Source organism: Malaclemys terrapin, chromosome 2, assembly GCF_027887155.1.
Source record: "Malaclemys terrapin pileata isolate rMalTer1 chromosome 2, rMalTer1.hap1, whole genome shotgun sequence".
NCBI classification, from domain to species: Eukaryota; Metazoa; Chordata; order Testudines; family Emydidae; genus Malaclemys; species Malaclemys terrapin.
The window spans coordinates 163,932,912-163,953,560 of record NC_071506.1 but is presented as its reverse complement, the minus strand read 5'-3'; the positions used below and the strand labels follow the sequence as shown (position 1 = coordinate 163,953,560).

General features: G+C 42.5%; 1 protein-coding gene across 1 annotated transcript in view; it reads right to left on the bottom strand.

The window, feature by feature from the left end:
* The window catches only part of NFX1 (nuclear transcription factor, X-box binding 1), a 200,059-nt gene that overhangs the window by 164,175 nt on the left and 15,235 nt on the right, over positions 1-20,649 (bottom strand). Inside the window, exons 2-3 of the mRNA XM_054018265.1 lie at positions 11,384-12,439; positions 1,963-2,124 (exon numbers count right to left, since the gene is read on the bottom strand). Coding sequence (XP_053874240.1) covers positions 1,963-2,124; positions 11,384-12,439 — 1,218 coding nt within the window. The remainder of the gene's footprint in view (positions 1-1,962; positions 2,125-11,383; positions 12,440-20,649) is intronic.

The following is a 20,649-nucleotide window of genomic DNA, read 5'->3' as shown; positions in this document are numbered from 1 at the left end:
GAATGTGGAAAGCTGCCAGGTTGTGTGTCTTTAGAGGAACAAATAAACCCTATTATTTCTCTGAACTGTCCAGGAGAGGGGTGGACATTACAGAGCACGCAGTTTTTGGAAAAATTCATGATTGGGAGTGTGTGCGGGTTATCCTGCAAGTAGTACCCAAGGCTGGTGGAGACCAAGAAGAGCATATTTGGTGTGCTGCTGGTGCCAGAGCTGCTAAACCAGAGCTGTTCAGCCCACAGACACTTAGGCTGTTACCTGCATGCTGACAGGTTGGTTGTGAGCATCCTAGGCTGGGAAATACAGCAGCAAAGCATTGAGAGGCATCCCAGGGTACAGGGTCACTAGTGTGGATTGCACCCCAAACCCCATAACCCCTCCCCCTTCAAGAAAGCATTCACATGTCTAATTTCTTCCGTCCAAAGACTTCTGTGGATGCAGGGTGATTGGGGTCCACGGGCAGGGCTGGAGTGCATGCTCTTTGGCACAACTGGGGTGGTGGGGTGGCTGGGGTGCACAGGCAGAGTTGGGGTGCACAACGGTTGAGGTGCACTGGCAGAGTTGGGGGATGCAGGGAGTTGGGGTGCATGGTAGGTGGCACAGCTGTGTGTGCAGGATGTTTGCGGTCCACTGGCATAGCTGGGAGATGCAGGGGGGTTGAAGTGCACTGGCAGAGTTGGGGGGTGCGATGCCTCCCTCATCTAAACTCCCAACATCTCTCGCCTCCCCTTAACATACATTCACATTTATCCTCCTCCCTGAACTCCCACACCGTTCCCTCACTTCTCCACCCCCTAGTACTCCTTCCCTCCCAGGAAGCATTCACATGTCTAATCCCTTCCCCCACCAATAAAATAGTATGATTACATTCCCCCAAATAAAGCTGCCCCCATGACTCACAAATGGTAGTAATGCCCAGCCACTCAGTTCAAAACTCCTTTTGTCTTAGATGAGGGCTTGTGATTAATTTTACCTTAGTTTAGTTAATTGAAGGGTGAGTTCAAAGCCATCAGTGGTGATTTCAGTCATCAAATTCAGCAAGGCATTTATTCTACCAGTGATTAGTACTTCTTCATTTAAAAGCACAAGGAAGCAGAAGGGAGGTGGGGTTTTGGGGGAAGCCCCATAACTCATGAATCCCAGAGTCAAATGACCTCAAATTTGGATCACTAACAAACACTACACTGCACTCCATGAGGCACCCCAAATTTTAAAGCAATCCAATTAAACATTCAGATTTTAGACAGCTTACAAGCTTTGAGCTTTAAACCATATAAAATGACAAGAATAGAAACCGTCTAGCTATTTTTCTGCATTGGTGTGTGCGCAGTGCAGAAAATGCACATTTTAATTTTCTCAGGCTGCCATCACTATGTTGGGTAAATCTTGGCAGTTTATTAGTGGATGAAAATGGAGTCAAACAGTTTGATCTCAACTGCTAATTGGAAAAAAAAACCCATCCATGAGTTTCTTTAAAAATGGCTATTTTGTTCAGGGTTCATATTGCCAGAACAGTACATACACATGACTCCAATATGGGTGAATAACTCTACCCTGCACCCCCAACGCACATCAAATTTCAAATAAATCCAACTAAGTACATCAATTCTAGAGAACTTAGAATAAGGCAACCATCAAACAGATGTCTTAATGCAACTGTAACTATAGCAGTACTGGCATGCCACTATCATTCACTCTCTCTCACACACACACACTCTCTCTCTCTCTCTTCCCCCCGCCCTCCCCCCGGAAGTTCATTCAGCCAAAAGTATAGAAAAATAACAGAGCTGTAATGTGAAGAACCATAAAATTTGCCCATTTCTGATTTACAGCTTGCTTTACTCGGAGGCAGTTGTACTAATCAACTTAAATGAATAGGTAATTTAGGACTAGAATTTCTCTTCTAGCACATACCATGAAAAATGTGAACTTCTCTGTACATCTGATAATGATAAAAATACCTACCTTCGGCTTGCGATGCTGGTGATCTTGCCCACTTCTTAATGCAGTTCAGATGAAACACATGATAACAATTCTGACAGCTCCATACTGGGGCTATTGTTCGGATCACCTCACAGCATACCATACACTCATATTTCTCTGTGGTCAGCTGCTCTATCAGAGAACCTGAAAAGAAAATTCAATATGTACACACCTAAATCAATCAAGATAATATACACAAGTTATACACACTAAAAATAGCACCAAAATATTCTACACTTTAAATGCAATTTTAGAATTTATTTCTTCCTATGGATGTAATGAAAAGCTTTTTCCTCGGTTAGAAAAGCTGAAAGATTCCAATCCAAAAATGTGATACAAATGTTCAACTATCTTGTGTGTCGGTCTCTTAAATTTGGGCAAAAGCAATAATAAATTGTTCAGGTGTTTCCTTTAAACCTATCAGTGATTCTTATCTGGCAGAAGAGAAAATTTAGCTTTTTTCTAATATTTACAAAGAATACCGCAAAACGTACATCACTATACAAATCTCAAAGTAAATGAAGTTAAAATCCTGTACCTGTGCATTATTTACAGACCAGTTGAATAATGCAGTATTGGGAACATGCAGAAGATTTCATACTCCACGCACAAGAGGAAGCACTTTCTAACTGGCTGTTTTAGGAGCAGAGTTGTGGGCTCCCAGACAGAGCCACATTCAAATACTCTAGGCCAAAGGGATGGTTGCCATAATATGGGACCCTTTTAGTATGCAAAGTAGCATCAATGACTACCCTGAAAACACAGAGGGAAGTGCACCTTAAACACAAGGTGGAAGAAACTAAAAACAGATGGTGGGAAAAGTCTGAAAATACATTAAAGTGTGCAAATATAGTTAGGGCAGCCAAACAGCCTTAACTCTGCCCTATAGCTATAGTGGAGGAGTGGGGGGAGGAGAGGAGAAGAAGAAAAACAAACAAACAAGTGCCTCTTTAGAAGTCAGTTTAATCTAATCTGAGTCCACAAAACCTAAAATACCTTAATCATAGTTGACTGGTTTTGCACTGTGTCACTACAGGGTGCATTTAAGGTTTCTCCTGAAGGACAATTTAATATTTTTAAGTTATGAAAAAAAGAGGAAACATGACCACTAAGCCTAAAAGAAATATTACAATGCTGCCAATGCATAGAATTTTAATATGGAAAGTTTGAAAAGTTGGTGATAGGGCAATAGTGTAATTTGGGTTCCCTAGCACATACATGCTACTTTCACGTTCCCTTCTGGCCTGATGATGGGATCCGGTGCAATGGTGGCTTTTGAAGACATTTAGGATAAATGGTCATTTTTTTACTTATTTGTCAAGTTATCTGGCACAAAAAAATTTTCCCTTCCAAAATGACCATCTCCCACAGTCCTCAATGGGACTGATGCCACATCCTGCCCTTGGGGATGATGGTGAAATCAAGATGCTCAGTCCCACTGGGAACAGTGAAAGAGATACCTTTCAAAAGGGCCACCAAATACCACAATGGCTTCAATCTTATTAAGCAAAAAGAACAGGAGTACTTGTGGCACCTTAGAGACTAACAAATTTATTAGAGCATAAGCTTTCGTGGACTACAGCCCACTTCTTCGGATGCATATAGAATGGAACATATATCGAGGAGATATATATACACACATACAAAGAGCATAAACAGGTGGGAGTTGTCTTACCAACTATCAAGCATTCTTAAAACTACAATACCCACCTGCTGAAGTGAAAAAACAGATTGACAGAGCCAGACGAGTACCCAGAAGTCACCTCCTACAAGACAGGCCCAAAAAAGAAAATAACAGAACACCACTAGCTGTCACCTTCAGCCCCCCAACTAAAACCTCTCCGGCGCATCATCAGAGATGTACAACCTATCCTGAAAGATGATCCTTTACTCTCACAGATCTTGGGAGACAGACCTGTCCTCGCTTACAGACAACCCCCCAACCTAAAGCAAATACTCACCAGTAACCACACATCAATGAACAAAACCACTAACCCAGGAACCTATCCTTGTAACAAATCCCAATGCCAACTCTGTCCACATATCTATTCAAGTGACATCATCATAGGACCTAATCACATCAGCCATACCATCAGGGGTTCGTTCACCTGCACATCTACCAATATGCCATCATGTGCCAGCAATGCCCCTCTGCCATGTACATTGGCCAAACCGGACAGTCTCTACGCAAAAGAATTAATGGACACAAATCTGACATCAGGAATCATAATACTCAAAAACCAGTGGGAGAACACTTTAACCTGTCTGGTCATTCAGTGACAGACCTGCGGGTGGCTATATTACAACAGAAAAACTTCAAAAACAGACTCCAACGAGAGACTGCTGAGCTGGAATTGATATGCAAACTAGACACAATCAACTCAGGATTGAATAAGGACTGGGAATGGCTGAGCCATTACAAACATTGAATCTATCTCCCCTTGTAAGTATTCTCACACTTCTTATCAAATTGTCTGTACTGGGCTATCTTGATTATCACTTCAAAAGTTTTTTTTCCTCTTACTTAATTGGCCTCTCAGAGTTGGTAAGACAACTCCCACCTGTTTATGCTCTCTGTATGTGTGTATATATATATCTCCTCAATATATGTTCCATTCTATATGCATCCGAAGAAGTGGGCTGTAGTCCACAAAAGCTTATGCTCTAATAAATTTGTTAGTCTCTAAGGTGCCACAAGTACTCCTGTTCTTTTTGCGGATACAGACTAACACGGCTGCTACTCTGAAACCAATCTTATTAAGACTTCTTTTCCTCTTAAGTATTTCTTAATATTAATTATGTATTAATACATAATTCTTAAGTATTATGTGGTTCTGTAGAACACTGGCTCGTGTATGTTGGGGTACCATCTAATAGTTGGTCTGCTTTAAAGGAGGACAGCCTGCTGCTGCAAGACCACATTTACACTACAAACTTTGGTTGACTTAAGTTATGTCAGCATAAAGCCACTGCAGTTAGAGTATGGCTGCTTGGGTTGGTTCTACACATCCTTACCAGCAGTGCCCATCCCAACACAAACTTCGGTGTACGAGAGGTACACCCAGGTACTCTGCATCACCCTCCAGTAAAATACCTTTTGATAAATTGTTGCAACATGTTGTGGGGTACACACAAGCTGCATGGGGGTTGGGGAGGCTGAGGGCAAGAGTCAAGTTGACATCATGTAACTTTCTCCATCCCATAATACCATCCTTATTCCATAGTTTTTAAGCGTTTTAAAAATACCACAAACCCACTGTGACGGGATCCCTTGGGCAGAACCTGGAACTGGGGTACCACTGTGCCCCCTTAACTCTCCAGCCTCGGCTGTCTTTCACAATGCTTTGCTAGTGACAAGCAGTCCACCCCTCCAGGAGCTGCTATCACTCAGCACAACAGCATGTCGAGCATCACATTCAGCTAGATTTCGTGAATGCTCCCAAAGCCACTCACAAATCACACAGAAAAAGGCACCAATCAATTTCCCCCATCACCTCAGCCTTGCACCCCAGAGCTGTACCGTCTTGCCCTGGTCAGTGTAAGTTTATTACCCAGTCTGCCCCTCCCTCACCAGCCTTTGTAACCTGAGCTGAGATTTCCCCAAGCACCTCAACCAAAATACAGTTTTAGGTAAAACAGATTTATTTACTACAGAAAGACTGTAAGTGATAATAAGTGGTAGGTATAAGAGGTCAGAAAAAGTTACCAAAGAAAAATAAAAGGTAAGCACACAATCTAAGTCTCAAACACCTTATTACACAAGGCAGTATTTATATCAAGCATTTTTCTCACCCCCACTGGATGTACAGTTCTTAATACAGATTTCTCTCTCTCAAACCTGGGACCAGTCTCCTCAGTTGAAGTCTTTGCCTTCTCAGCATTCTTGTTTCCAGCATAGATGGGGGAGGAGAAAGGCAAATGCATGATGCTACTGTCCCTTATTTTATACCCTCAGTCCACCTGCCTGGAAAATACTAGCCCAAACATCCTGGTGGGCTTTGCTGAGTCACAGGGTTGAGTGATTCCCCTGGTGTGGTCTTGTGCAACTGTGACTGAATTGTAAAAAAAAACTTTTATTACAACTCTCCTGCTAATTAACTGTCATTGAACACCCGCCGGGGCAGGGATTACATCCTTTATATGTCACTAGCAAATTTACAGCATATTTCAGAAACAACCATACAGCAAAGTCTCATAACTTGATGCACACTAACAATATAGGTATTTTGACAGTATGGGTTTCAGCAGATCATGACCTTTCATAAGGTATCTTACATGACATGCTTTGTATGAAATATATCATAATTATGCAACGTGTGAATATGGGAGTTCCAGGGTGGTGCTTGGAGGTAAAGTGTGCCACACCCGCAGACACAGCACTTTTTTCTGGCCCTCGCCCTCCAGTGGATGAACACCAGAATAAGAGCTGCATTGACAGTTAAGAAGTAAGTGGCAATCACACAGTGGAATCTTGCAAAGCTGGATTGCTACCAGTCAATGGGAAATCTTTTGGAGTTAGAAAATCAACAGCAGAGGCTGTTACCACACCAGCGTATACCGCGATTTAGCAGATCCTGTTACACAGGACAGCAATTCTAGGAAAAATGCTGGGCATCGTGGATGGATTTGCAGCAATGGAGTTCCCAAACTGTGTTGGGGTGATAAATGGTGTACCAATCCTAATTTGGCACCAATCCACCTTGACAGAGTACATCAACAGAAATGGCTCCTTTTCTGTGGTTCTGCAAATGTACATGGGCTAGTCAAGGAAGGTATGGGATGTGCACATCTTTAAGAACAACAGGACCGTTCACAGGAAGCTGCAGGCAGGGTCATGCTTTTCCAGCCAGCATATTTCATTGGCGATGCTGAAATGGCAATAGTGGTGAAGCCTCATGAAGCCTTACCCTGGCTACCCTGACACACCAAAGTTTCAACTACCAGCTCAGTAGGTGCAGAATGACATTTGAATGTGCTTTCAGCAGACTGAAGGGATGCTGGCAGTGTTTACTCACTAGATTAGATCACAGTGAGAAAAATATCCCCCTGGTTATAGCTGTCTTTTGTATCTTGCATATCTGTTGAGCAAAGAGGGGAAAAATGCCACTGGGGTAGAGGGCAGAGATGGAGTGGCTGTCTGATTACTTTCAGCAGGCAGACACAAGGGCCATTAAAGATCTCATTGCGGATCTATGTGGCTGAAGGAGCACTTTAACGATCACCCACAGTAATGTGCTGTGCCGTTCCTGGCCTGCAGTTTTAAGTTTTAGAGGCTGTTAGGAATTGTGTACCATTTATGAACATCACATGGTCTTTTAATGCATCTATGAATTTTGCCATGTTTGCTGTACATTTGTAATTAACACTTTTTTTTTTTTTTTAACTGTACCTATGAATTCAGTGGTCCTGTACATTTACAAGTAGTAGATGCTTTGAGTAAAACTAGGCATCCTGGAGTACATGCTGTGAAGTAATAAAGATGGATTTATTTTCAAAAAATAAAGACAAAAAGTACAATTAAAAACAAACAAAATTCAAACTTCTAAAATAAATCAGAACAGAACTTTAAAATTAGAACAGTAGAAAACATTCCTGTCCATTTCAGTCCATTTTGGCTACACGTACGCTGACCTGAGAGAGCCAGGGGGATGTATGTGAAGTTCTGGTTGTCCTTACTGTCCCCAGGCATGGAGTAACAGGGGTAGGGATTCAGCCCATGATGCCACCTGGAATGTTGAGAGGTTGTAAGGGAATGTAGTGGGTTAGCAGTGGGTCCTTCCCCTCTGGGTCAGTGGGAGGCCACTCCACATCACATCATCAGTGGGCATCACCCACAGTCAGGGATTTAGCAGAGTAAACAGTCTAGGGCTCTGGCCCTTAGGCAAGGCAGAGCTGCAAGGATGTATGGCTTGGGCCTTTGTCAGGGCAGGGCACCAAACAGTCTAAAAGCTTCCGGCCCTCAAGCAAGGCAGGGAAATGAGCAGTGTGTGATCTCTGGCCCTTAGGCAGGGGCAGAGACGCAATTAGTCTCAGGACTGGGTACCAAACAGTCTCGGGCCTCAGGAGGGGTTTCTCTGACCTCGGAGATGGGGCAGAGCAGTAGGCAGTCTATTGCCTGACATCTTGGCTCAGGTAGATGGCAGACAAATGCAGGCCTTGTGGCCTAAGGTGGGGAGGCTGCCACCCCATAATGGGGGGCAAGGGAACCCGGGCCCACCCAACTCCACCGGGTCCCAGCCCAGGGCCCTACAGAGTGTTCCACCAGTAGGTCAGCGGGGAATCCAGCCGCAACACGCTGACCAGGTTTTTGGCAGCACTGCAGACAGACTGGGTCAGCTGTCCCTGGGCCACCTCCTCCCCTTGGGGGTATATCTGGATTCGTGGGGGTACTCCATTTCCTCAGGGTAGATGCTGGGATTGCCACTAGCTGCCTCCTCAGTGCCTCGGTCAGCTAGCAGCTCTGGCCAGTCCTCAGCTCAGTGGGGTTCCTATATGGTTTCCAGCATCAGGAAAAGGTGGGGTGGAAGACGTCCGTCTCCTCCGGTGTCTGCAGCACAACTGAGCTCTAGGACCTGCCCTTTATACTTCCTGTCTTGCCTCCTGACTTCCAGTGGGAGGGATGGGCACAGCTTGGCTCCACCCACCTGGGCTCAGAGTGTGGTCCTGCCCCCTCTGGTTCAGTGGGAGGCCACTCCACCTCACTACAGGGAGGTGCTAAAATGGAAGTGAGATCATGACTGTTGAACCCGTAGATCAACTAGAGTCTGCAGCATTTGTGTTTCCTGACTAAAAAGACTCATGTCCCGGTGCATCTCCATCTCCTTTTCCCACTGGGACCTCTGGGCTTTTCTACACAGTCTGCCACATTCACATAGCAGGGCCCCCATTCACAGTCCAGTGCAGCACTAGCTTGGAGGATCTCAATGAACATATCCTCCACAGTCCCCTTCTTTCTCGTTCTCATCAGGGTCAGGCATTCCATAGTGTGAAAGGGGTATCCCACAGGGCCCCAACAGCAGTAGCTACAAATAAAACAGACAATGTATCATTGGATTTACAGTCACAATGGAAAGTGAAAAATAAATTTCAGAACCCCATTCTCTTAATCCCATAAATATTTTTAATAAAACCATGCTTGTTGACACTTCAGCTTTGAAGTGCCTCTGCACAGTCTAGCTCTCCAGTCCCAGGCATTGGGAATATGGCCCACCAAGGGCATAGAAGCTGGGGGGGAAGGGTTGGGGAGAAGTGAGGAAGGAATTTTTCCATTATATGAAACATCAGCCTTTATTTCCATGTGTACGAACATAGGGCAATAATACTGTGGCACTAATTTTCCACAGGCAGTAGTTATTTTAGCTGATGTCTCACTCCTGAGGGTAACAAAGGCACAGAAAGCATAGCTGCTACGGATGTCCCAAAGCTGTCCAGACCCATATGCCACTAGCCTGTGAACTGCAATGGTGCCAGGCGAAGTCATCACAGAGTGGCATGGGAAAGTGACCTACCATTGAGGAGTAAATAAGGCAGCCACTCCTAGAAACCTTCAGGAGAGGACTGCAGAGTACATCTATGAAGCCTTCATGAAGATTTCTTTGCATCTTCCTGAGAACATTCCTATGAACTGCTCTGCATGCCACCCCCACATCCTCCCTCTCCCCCCGCCCACCTAACCATACAGGGGATTGAGAAGCAGACAACTATCTGGTTGCTGATTATATTGCAAAATTATATTGCTACCTCGTCTCATACAAGTAAAACAATTAAAGGCAATACCTGTGTCTGGCTAACTTCATCAGGTTCCTCTGTGCTCAGCTGGCAGGACTTGCTAGTCCGCGGTGGAGTAGTGAAAGTACATGGCTCGCAGCATAGCTGGATTCCCCTACAATATCTCCCACCTCCACCTCACTGTTGATCACATGGGTCTCTATCTCAGGCTCCTCCAAGATATCCACAGTGGTCTGCAGATGTTGGTGGGTTCTCTGCCAAGTATTGCATGCAACTCATGGTAAAAGCGACAGGTGTGCAGCTTGGCATCAGCTCAACTGTCGGCCTCCATGGCCTTGTAGAATGCCTGCTGCAGCATCTTTGCTTTCATGCGGCACTGCTGCTGCTACCTGCATCCGCTATGCAATATTTTCATTCATGTTTCTATGACTATTCCATAGCTCTGCCTACACAGCCTCTTCTCCCCATACATCTAGGAGATCCAATACCTCATGTCTACTACAGGCAGACACACATGAAGCCAGCATGGTTGGTTGAGCAGCTGTACACAATGAGGGAGAGCTGCCAAAGTGGGAAATCAGGAAAAGGCATTTTAAAAAATTGGTGAGGGTTTAAAAGGTGGGGAGACATGGCTTCTGGTCTCTGACACCTGGGCAGTGGAGTTCACAATTGTGACCAGAATGATCATTGTGGGACAGTTGCTGAAGGACTGTTAGGGTCAAGATAGGTTACACAGCATTTACACTTGCTCTGCATCAACCACAATACTTCAAGCATGGCTCAATGGCCATTTGGGCAGGGGTGTTATGTCGCCCTAACAGGGGTACTTACATAGGCAGCAATCAAATCTGAGTGTAGACACACACATGTAAGTCGATGCAAGGTGACATCCAACCTATCTTTGTAGTGTAGGCCAGGCCTGAGTGAAGGAGCTATTTCTTTAGATGAAAAATAGAAATCAGTGCTGTGGTTTTGGAGGGTTTTGGATATGTTTGAGTTCCAAAGCCTGGAAATGAAGACTTTTCACAAGTTCCACCACACAGTTTGAACACTGTGTTGGTGATCATCTCATTGATGTTCAGTGCCACACCTTTCCACTCCACTGTTCCAAAACTAAGGCCTAACAGCTTTTTTTGTATTTCCAATATTACATCTTTTTGGTACCATATGCTTGATCTCAGAAAGGAGAGTCCAGCAATAGGAGTTTCATTTTACTCATCCCTTAATTAGCTCCTCTCTGTGTGCAACAAAACATTAGAAAACTTTTGCAACTTTGACAATTTCATTTAAGGATACTCCAGCTTTAGAACACTTGTTCAAATCACTTTACATTTCCCCCACAATTCTACTCTTGTCCCTGACGTGACCTCCATTTTGAAGTCTGATTTACAAAAGATACAAAATTCAGCTTTAAACACTACCTGTGGAAAGGCTGCCACCTTTCTATAATGAAGTGGGAATTATGGAAAATCACCAGACACATAGCAAACAGATGCATTTAAATATAATCCAGGTATGTTAAGTATCCTTTGCATCCTTTGAAACAGACCCTGTGAGGTGTTGAGCAACTGTGAAATGCCAACCATCTTCAACTAACTTCAATAGCAGTTGAAATTGTTCATCTCATAGGACCAGACCTTTAATTTGGAGGTCTAAATCAGTCCAAGAAACTTACCTGTATGAGTTTCCTTGTTCCTTGGCACATCACTCTGCTTTTTCCAATACTGAGTCCAATTGCAATGAAGGGAGGCTGTGTGTCCCACCTGTAGGTGAAGCTGTCTTCCACCACATTTGACTGATTCTCTTAATTGGTGAGCTTGTGTTATGCTGGTCAAGTTTTGATCATTGTTGTGAACACCTGATTCTTTGCTCCTCTCGCTAATTTTATCTTTTGGAGCGTAAGTAAGAGGAGGCTTCTTAACTTCTTTTGTATTTTTACTGCGGTGAGTATCTTGTTTTTTCTGGATTTCTTTACCAAACTGGGGTTTACTCCACATGGACTTCCTGGGGTATTTCTTGTTCGCAAATGGATATCTTTTTTGTTCATCACTATTGCCAGCATATCCATCGAACAATGCTTTGGCAACAGATGCTTCTGAAGAGTCAGACTGAGTCAGATCCAGAGATTGTATGTTTTTAAACATATCCTTCTGTTTAGATGTCACTCTCTTATCCCGCTCATGTAATTGCTTCCCCTTCTCTTTGAGACATCTTCCAGGTGCAGGCATCAAATGTGTTTTCTTTGGTTTTGCCCCTCTATTATCTGCACCGGATACCTCCTTGTCACTCTCTGAAGAGCAAAAGTCATTGTATTCTTTAGGATTGACTCTCCACCTTGGTACTAACGTGGTATCTAAAACTGTCATGTCTTTTGTACCATCAGTAGATGATTGCCTTATCCGGTTTCTAGTATATGTCCTATCACTTCTAGATCTCTGCCATCGCTGACTCTGAAAACTATGATTCTTATGAGGTTTACTGGTACCACCATGCTGGAGAAAATCTTGCTGGCTACAGTACTGGCTTTCTGAACTATAAAAGCTGGGTTGCTTTGTGGAAGAGCTCTCATAGTCTGTGCCTCTATCAGAAGACTGACTAGGAAGTGGTAGAGTATCATTTCTGTTCTGATTCCTATTGGATTCTAATCTACTCAGACTTCTCCAATTTACATCAGGAGTCTCTCTCTCTCTGGGAATGAAATCAGCTGCATCCGGATTGAAGTTTAATACACCTAAAAAGTAAAACAAAACAAAAAAGTTGCTGAAGTTCAGAATTGCATAAGTATTAAAATTCCTCTAATGATGTACCACAGCAAAATCTACTGCATACACAATGGGCCGAATAGTGCAGCTGCTCCAAACACTAAATTGCAGAATAAGGACCAAACATCCAGGAGTTCAATTTTTTCAGGGAGTTTTCATTGCTTATATGAAAATAGTTATTTTCTATTTGCCTTATATCAGGCATGTTAAATTTGTTCTGTGAGTAAAAATTTCACTAGGAAGAAAATTCTGCAGTCTTCTGAGTGCAGTGTCCTTTAGCTAGCCAAGTAAAATATCTCATTTAAAGACTTATCACAAGAAACCCTTTGCATTCCTGAAACCTCCTTTCTTCGCCCCCATGACCTCCATTCTTTATGTGACTGTCCCCTCTTTTCCCTATCCATTGTCCCATTTTGGACACTCACACCACCTCCTCACACATACTCTCTCTACTCCCACCCAACCTCACTTTGGCATTCTCTCCCACCCCCCATGTCCTCCTCTTCTCATCAACTTCCTTTCCCCCATGCCCCCTTTTTCCTACCCTCTCTTGTTCCGCTTCTCTACCCCATTTGTTGATTCTTCTCCCCACTCTTCCTGCCTGCCAGGTCCTGGTTCCTGGACTAAGGTGGAAGCGTAGTAATAAAAAAAAAAAAAAAAAAAAAAAAAATGTCCTTTTCCTTAGTAGTATGAGGCCCAGCAGCAGTGGCAATAAGGGGGAAGTCTGGAAAGAAGGTTCTTCTGATCCCAGTGCTGGGGGACTGGTGACTGCAGAAATGGAGTGAGGTGAGGAAAGAAACAAAGGGTGACTCATGTGGGCGGGGAGCACTGGGAAGGACCCTCTCCTAAGCCAAAGCTGAGGGGCATGTGTGGCACTACTGCTAAGGGAGGTAGGGTAGGGGCTAAGATATTACCCTCCCTCTTCCACTCCACCCACTTTTATTTTAGCTCCCTCCCAACCCTTTTATACTGTGGTAGAGCTATAGGCAGATTCCTTTATTAATTTCCGCAGGAGCTGTGGGTCCTTTGGGCAGGCAATATGTTTGCCACTCCTGTCTTATGTGATGAAGAGATAGTAGCTTCTCTACAGTTAAAGTTGCAGCCATCTTCTATCAGAGATAGGGCTGCCAAGCGATTAAAAAAATTAACTGCGATAAAAAAAATGAATCACGATTAATCATGCTGTGAAACAATAGAATACCATTTATATAAACATTTTTGGAGGTTTTTCACATTTTCAAATATATTGATTTCAATTACAACACAGATTACGAAGTGCACACTACTCACTTTATATTTTTATTAAAAATATTTGCACTGTAAAAATGATAAACAAAAGAAATTGTATTTTTCAGTTCACCTCAAATACTGAAGTGCAATCTCTTTACCGTGAAAGCACAACTTCCAAATGTAATTTTTTTTGTTATATAAATGCACTCAAACAAAACAATGTAAAACTTTAGAGCCTACAAGTGCACTCAGTCCTACTTCTTGTTCAGACAATCGCTCAAACAAGTTTGTTTACATTTGCAGGAAATAATGCTGCCCGCTTCTTGTTTTCAATGTCACCTGAAAGTGAGAACAGGCGATCACATGGCACTGTTGTAGCCAGCGCTGGAAAATATTTACCTGCCAGATGTGCTAAACATTCATATGTCCCTTCATGCTTCACCCACCATTCCAGAGGACATGTCCATGCTGATGATGGGTTCTGCTCGATAACGATCCAAAGCAGTGCAGACCAATGCATATTCATTTTCATCATTTCAGTCAGATGCCACCAGCAAAAGGTTGATTTTCTTTTTTGGTGGTTTGGGTTCTGTATTTTCCGCATTGGAGTGCTGCTCTTTTAAGACTTCTGAAAGCATGTTTCACACCCCACCCTGATCAGCTTTTGGAAAGCACTTCAGATTCTTAAATCTTGGGTCGAGTGCTGTAGCTATCTTTAGAAATCTCACATTGGTACCTTCTATGTATTTTGTCAAACCTGCAGTGAAAGTGTTCTTAAAACAAACAACATGCTGGGTCATCATCCAAGACTGCTATAACATGAAATATATGGCAGAATGCAGGTGTAAAACAGAGCAGGAGACATACAATTCTCCCCCAAGGAGTTCAGTCACAAATTTTATTAATGAGCGTCATCAGCATGGAAGCATGTCCTCTGGAATGGTGGCCAAGGCATGAAGGGGCATATGAATGTTTAGCATATCTGGGACATAAATACCTTGCAATGCTGGCTACGAAAGGGCCATGCAAACCTCTGTTCTCACTTTCAGATGACACTGTAAATAAGAAGCAAGCTGCATTGTCTCCTGTAAACACAAACAAACTTGTTTCTCTTAGCGACTGGTTGAACAAGAAGTAGGACTGAGTGAACTTGTAGGCTCTGAAGTTTTACATGGTTTTGTTTTTGAGTGTAGTTATGTAACAAAAAAAATCGACATTTGTAAGTTGCACTTTCATGATAAAGAGATTGCACTACGGTACTTGTATAAGGTGAACTGAAAAACACTTTCTTTTGTTTATCATTTTTACAGTGCAAATATCTGTAATAAAAATAATATAAAGTGAGTACTGTACACTTTGTATTGTGTTGTAATTGAAATCAATATATTTGAAAATGTAAAAGACATCCAAAATATTAGAGTACCAACTGAAATTTATTAAACAGTGCGATTAATTTTTTTGAGTTAATAGCGTGATTTGACTGCTACTAACTGACAGCCCTAATCAGAGACATATTTCAGTCACACTAACTCTTGCTTAGAAGACTGGTTTAGTCAGAAAATTGCTAAATTTATTCTGAAGGCAAAAGGGAATGTTTTTAAGAAGTACGAAGAAAACTCAAATTGTTTGATAATGTTGCAGGTCATTAAGAACTTAGCCTAAAGTAAAAAATTCAAATCTGGGTGTCATTTGACTTTTTTACCCCTCCAGATTTACATATATGTATCTCCTTGAAAACTCATGCAGCTGCTTTATTCATTGCAGAAATTGGGTTGTGATTAAATAAGGTTATTAACTATTTTTGTTGTGGGTGGTTTGGGGTGTAATAGGCAAAATACCGATTTTCAATCCATGGAATTTTTTGTCATTGAATCCACTGGAGCAAGAGTGTGTAAAATATTTGAACGAGCATATTGCAGCTTAGAACGTTAAAAAAGTCCTTCCATTGCTAAACAGATAAGTAGTAAAGACAAGTGGCAGAAAAGGGATGTATTCTAAAGCTGTGGGTCCTGTCTTCTAATTCCATGTCTGCAGGTGTATGCACTTAGTTATGGAAAAATAACCTCTACACAGTTGAGGTTGAAGCAAGGGTCATGTAAGGATGATTTTTAATTTCCTTTAGCCCAGCCTCCAGCGCAAAAAAAATGCCATACATACTATGACACAGAGGCAGGTGATCAAAATGGCCAGTGTCCCAGAAATTTACAGTTTAAACATTTCAGATACACAAACTCTGCCTAATCTACTTTCTTTTACGAAAGACCTGAAAGAAAAGATGGCACAAAGTTCCTTACTACAGTTTTCAGCTAATGAAGTATACTAACTTATTCCCCCACTTCCCTTGTGAAAGAGGTAAATCTACGGGTTTGTTTTTAAACACACACGTTTGAGAATATTTAAAGTTAGGTAACATTTGTAGGAGTTGTTAGAGTTGCTAAGTCATACTTTACTCTAAAATGAAAACATCAGCTTCTTATGATTTAGGATAAAATAAGCTTGTATATTTTTAAAACTTAGCGAACTGCAAGCCTTTCATTTTTAAAAAGCATTCCTTACTAAAGTTCCTTTCTGCCAGAGGCTGGGAATGAGTGACAGGGAATAGATCACTTGATGACTGCCTGTTCTGTTTATTCCCTCTGGTGCACCTGGCATTGGCAACTGTCAGAGGACAGGATGCTGGGCTGGATAGACCTTTTCACAGTGACCTAAACCAGGGGTTCTCAACCTTTTTCTTTCTGAGGCCACCGCAACATGCTATAAAAATTCCACAGCCCACCTGTGCCACAACAACTGTTTTACTGCATATCCAGTAGATTAAAAGCCAGGGCTGGTGGTAGGGGGTAGCAAGCAGGGCAGTTGCCCAGGTCCCCAAGAAGCTAAGTTGCTTGGGCTTTGCCTTCAGCCCCAGCCCCAGGCAGCGGGGCCTGGGCTTCAGCTCTCTGCCCTGGGTCCCAGCGAGTCTAACACCAGCCCTGCTCACTGGTTTATTTTGGCGGAGATCCTGGTATCTGCTCCTGGCCTTCCGGGGGACTCCCGACCATTTATTGAGAACTGCTGACCTAGAAACATCCTTATTAGCACCAAGGGTCAAGCCATGAAATCCAACAAAATTCATGATTCTACTACATGAACTGATTATATATACACTCATTAGCTAAAAGCACTAAAACCATCCCATTGACTCGATATATGAATTCAGCTAAATTTCTACAAGGTATGCTCTTACAATGAAACTCTCTAAGATTGGATTAAAACCCTTTGAAGCTTAAATAAAAAACAACCAACCAACCAATGGAAACAAGAGCAACAACATCGAAAAGATTCTTTAAAGATGGCAGGGGTGGTCCATGCTTAAGATTTGTTATTTGGCCAAATCCTATAACCCTCGAATTAGTCAAAGGGAGAGAAGCTTCTTTGAAAGCTGCAGCAATCTAAAGCAAAAACTTCAACTGCAGCAGATTGTAACATTGGCAACTATACAAAAGACATCTGACAACAACAGAACAAAACCTCAGCCCAGCACTATTCCTGCAAACTTTAGCTGATGAGATAAAGTCTTGCATAAGCACTAACAGTCAGACTGCAACAAAGTTAACTTTTCTGTAGGCTGCCCCTCCTGAGACCCTTTTCCAGTCCCCCATGTAACACCCCTCTCAAGTGACAAGCCTGTGCCTTCACTTTTGAGGCAGGACCATGTGATCCAACCACTCTCTGACTTGGTCTCTGGTTGTCAACCATGACATTTAGCAGGCCCAACAGGTTTGGCACCTGCAATAGTTTTCTTTTAGGAGCCTGCCAACAGTAACAGCATGCAGTTACTTAAGCCAGGACAGATTAAAAAAAAACAAAAAACATTATTTAAATTAGATGTTTTCCTTTTCTTTAAATCTGAAATTATGACAATTTAAATTAAGGCCTAAATTTATTATAATCTATTAAAATAATGCACATAAATGAAATACGTGCTGCACCAACGAGTCCTCCTCACATTTTAAAGGAATTACAGGGTGCTGCTGTTTTAATTATATTCAGAATCAGGAGAAAACATCAAACTTTAAGGATAACCCAATTTCATAAATGTCAGCATCATGTACTACATTAACTATATTATTTTCACTCTTTACAGTGGAGCAAGTGCTGGTATTTACATTTTTCCAAGTATAACTACTTTCAATTTTGTTGTGCAGAAAAGCTTTTACCTTAAATTATTTTTTATTTCATATTAGCTAGCAGGTGCAGGGAGAATGAATCAACTAGTCCAAGAAGAAAACAAATTTAAGAAACCAGTTTGGAATTGAAAAACCAGGAAAGCTTGTTTTCCCCCTTCCAATCTATGAATAAAACCCAGGTAGTAGTGGATGGGATCTATTAACTCTAAAAATGTGAAGCACATGGGGCAAGTTAACCTGCTCTTAGGCACTTCTGAAAATCCCACAAGGAACCAAATCTGCATATTTAGGTACCTAAACACCTTTGAAAAATCTGGCCCATGATAACCAGAAACAATCTGTTAATTCACTAATCAGAGTTCCTATCAGTTTAAGATACAAAACATTTTGTGGGTTTTTGTTTGTTTGTTTGTTTGTTTTTTTAAATGTACTCAGGATGTGACAGGGCTATTTCCTGTAATATCCTTAAAGGACTTTATTGTATTAAGTTTATGCATTTTTATGAGACGGGACTGTACATAACCACGTGAGGTGGTGGGGGTGGTGATGTGAGACCTGAGAGTTCAAAAATCTATACTGAAAACCTGCCAAACAACTATGGACTTTTGGGACAATACCTGTTAAAATGGATTTCTTGGGGGAATCCCTGGGGACAGCTTAATGCAAATTCTCTAACTCTACTTATCCAAAAACCCAGCCTTTAGAAGCTACCCCAAGATCATTCATTGTCTGATTTTGGCCTTTCTTTAACAGGTAATCAGCAAAGGCCTGAGCTGTACAAGGAGAAACAGCTCACGTGCCTGGCCTGGGTTCTGCTTCTGGATCTATAATAGAGATGAACTCGTAACCATGGGGAAACCTATGATGGGTTTTTGAAGGACTAAAACCTTCCAGAGCCCTAGGCTGGAGTTGGGATTATCTCTGGTAAGATTTTTGGCATGCGTGTAGGTTCTTTTATTCTTTAATATGTTTTCAATGTAATTCTTGTACCTTAAGAATAAGCTGTAGTGCTATAGTGTAGACTTATTACGTGATGGAAAGGGTTGTATTTCCCCCCCGCCCCCCTATCGCTGTAGTAAATACACTTCCTTGAGAGGTGGTAGCAGTGTACACTGCAGGGGGTTAGGTTGACCTCAATACATCGCATGAATTTTTTCCAGAGCCTTGAGCAATGTAGCTTGGTTGACCTAAGTTTTAGGTGTAGACTCAGCTTGAATGTGCTTGCTTAGAAGAAACTGTATGATAACTCATAACTGTGGGCAATACATTGAAAAGAAAGCAAAGTACAGGGGCTGGCCTGTTTAGGCAGTCTGGCTTGCTATGGATATGACAGGATACAACAGGGAGCTGTGCAGTCTTAAAGGTCAATATGGAGTGAGATGTGGGTCTTCACCCAAGAGAGGTGACAGCTGGGAGCTTGCACCCTAAACTGGGTACCCTTGTTGGACTACAGATTGGGAATACAGGTGCAGCTGCCTGAAACCATGAAAACACATTTCAGGTAGTTTTATTTAACTAATAAACTATTTTAAAATGCTTGTTTTGTACATGTAATTGAATTCCAATTTTGATCCAAATGCAGCATGACACAAATTCCAAGTAAGAAGTTATCTAATAAATAAAAGTTGTGTCACACTATTTTCTAACAACTGTAAAAATTAAGAAGCTGAATAAAAATGTTATGCTATTCAATTGCTTAAATAAACATGTATAAATAAGTCTCATGTCCTCCTGGTTAATAAGGACCACCAAATTTAGCGTCAAGGTTATTGCAATGATTTGGGGAATCTGTCTATGTACAGCTTATGGATTCAGTGTGATTTTATGGATAGTCTGTATCCTTACATCTTAGAACTGTTTTTTACTGTGGCTATGTACACACTGCAGCTTCTCCTTGGGCTGCCATGGTGAAGAAGCTTGAGTATACTTATGACCCTACAAGTGATGCCGTCAGGAGTCCTGCACTCCTGGTAGGGCCACCCAAGGCGGTAAGGTCGAAGGCAAGGTACCAGACAAAACACAGCCCAACACAACCGAGTGTAAGATCTCAATGACAGAGCAGGCAGATAAAGCAGGATTACCTCTCAATGGCTGCAAAGGCAGATGAAGGCTGCAATGGAGAAGAAACCCACAGGGACCTCCTTGCCACCAGACACAGGTGCCTCTTCTGTTAAGATCTGTGTGGCTGCTGGTGTGCAACGGCTCCCCAACATTAAAGTACTCACGCACAAGCTTCTTTTACAGGAAGAACTTTCTCCCCACCCCACCCATAAAAGTCCTGCAGCGATGAGTGAGTGGCGATGGGGACAAGTGAAGTGATCACAAGGAGTCCCTAGTCACAGACCTACACACAGGCTGTGACCGCAAGATGGTCATCGTGTGCCTCCGGACTGGCACAGAGTCACAACTGAGCAGGCCTTTTTAGGAACGCCTCTGCTCATGTAATATGGGGAAGGAGCTAGAAAAGGTGCCCCAAACAAACTATCCCACCATACCCGACTGGATAACCGCATCCAGAAAGATCACTCCCAATGCGGTCAAAAACCAAAAATGTTTCTTGCAACTTGGAATGTCTGTACCCTAACTAGATGACCCAAAAAGTGAAAGACAAAAAATACAGAACAGCAATTGTTGCCCGGAAACTCTCAAGGTACAGCATCGACACTGCTACTTTCAGTGAGACAAGATGTGCAGATGAACGCCACTTGAGGGAAGAGGGTGGTGGTTACACTTTCTCCTGGAAAGGAAAACCAGCAAGCGACAGGCAAATACAGTGTCGG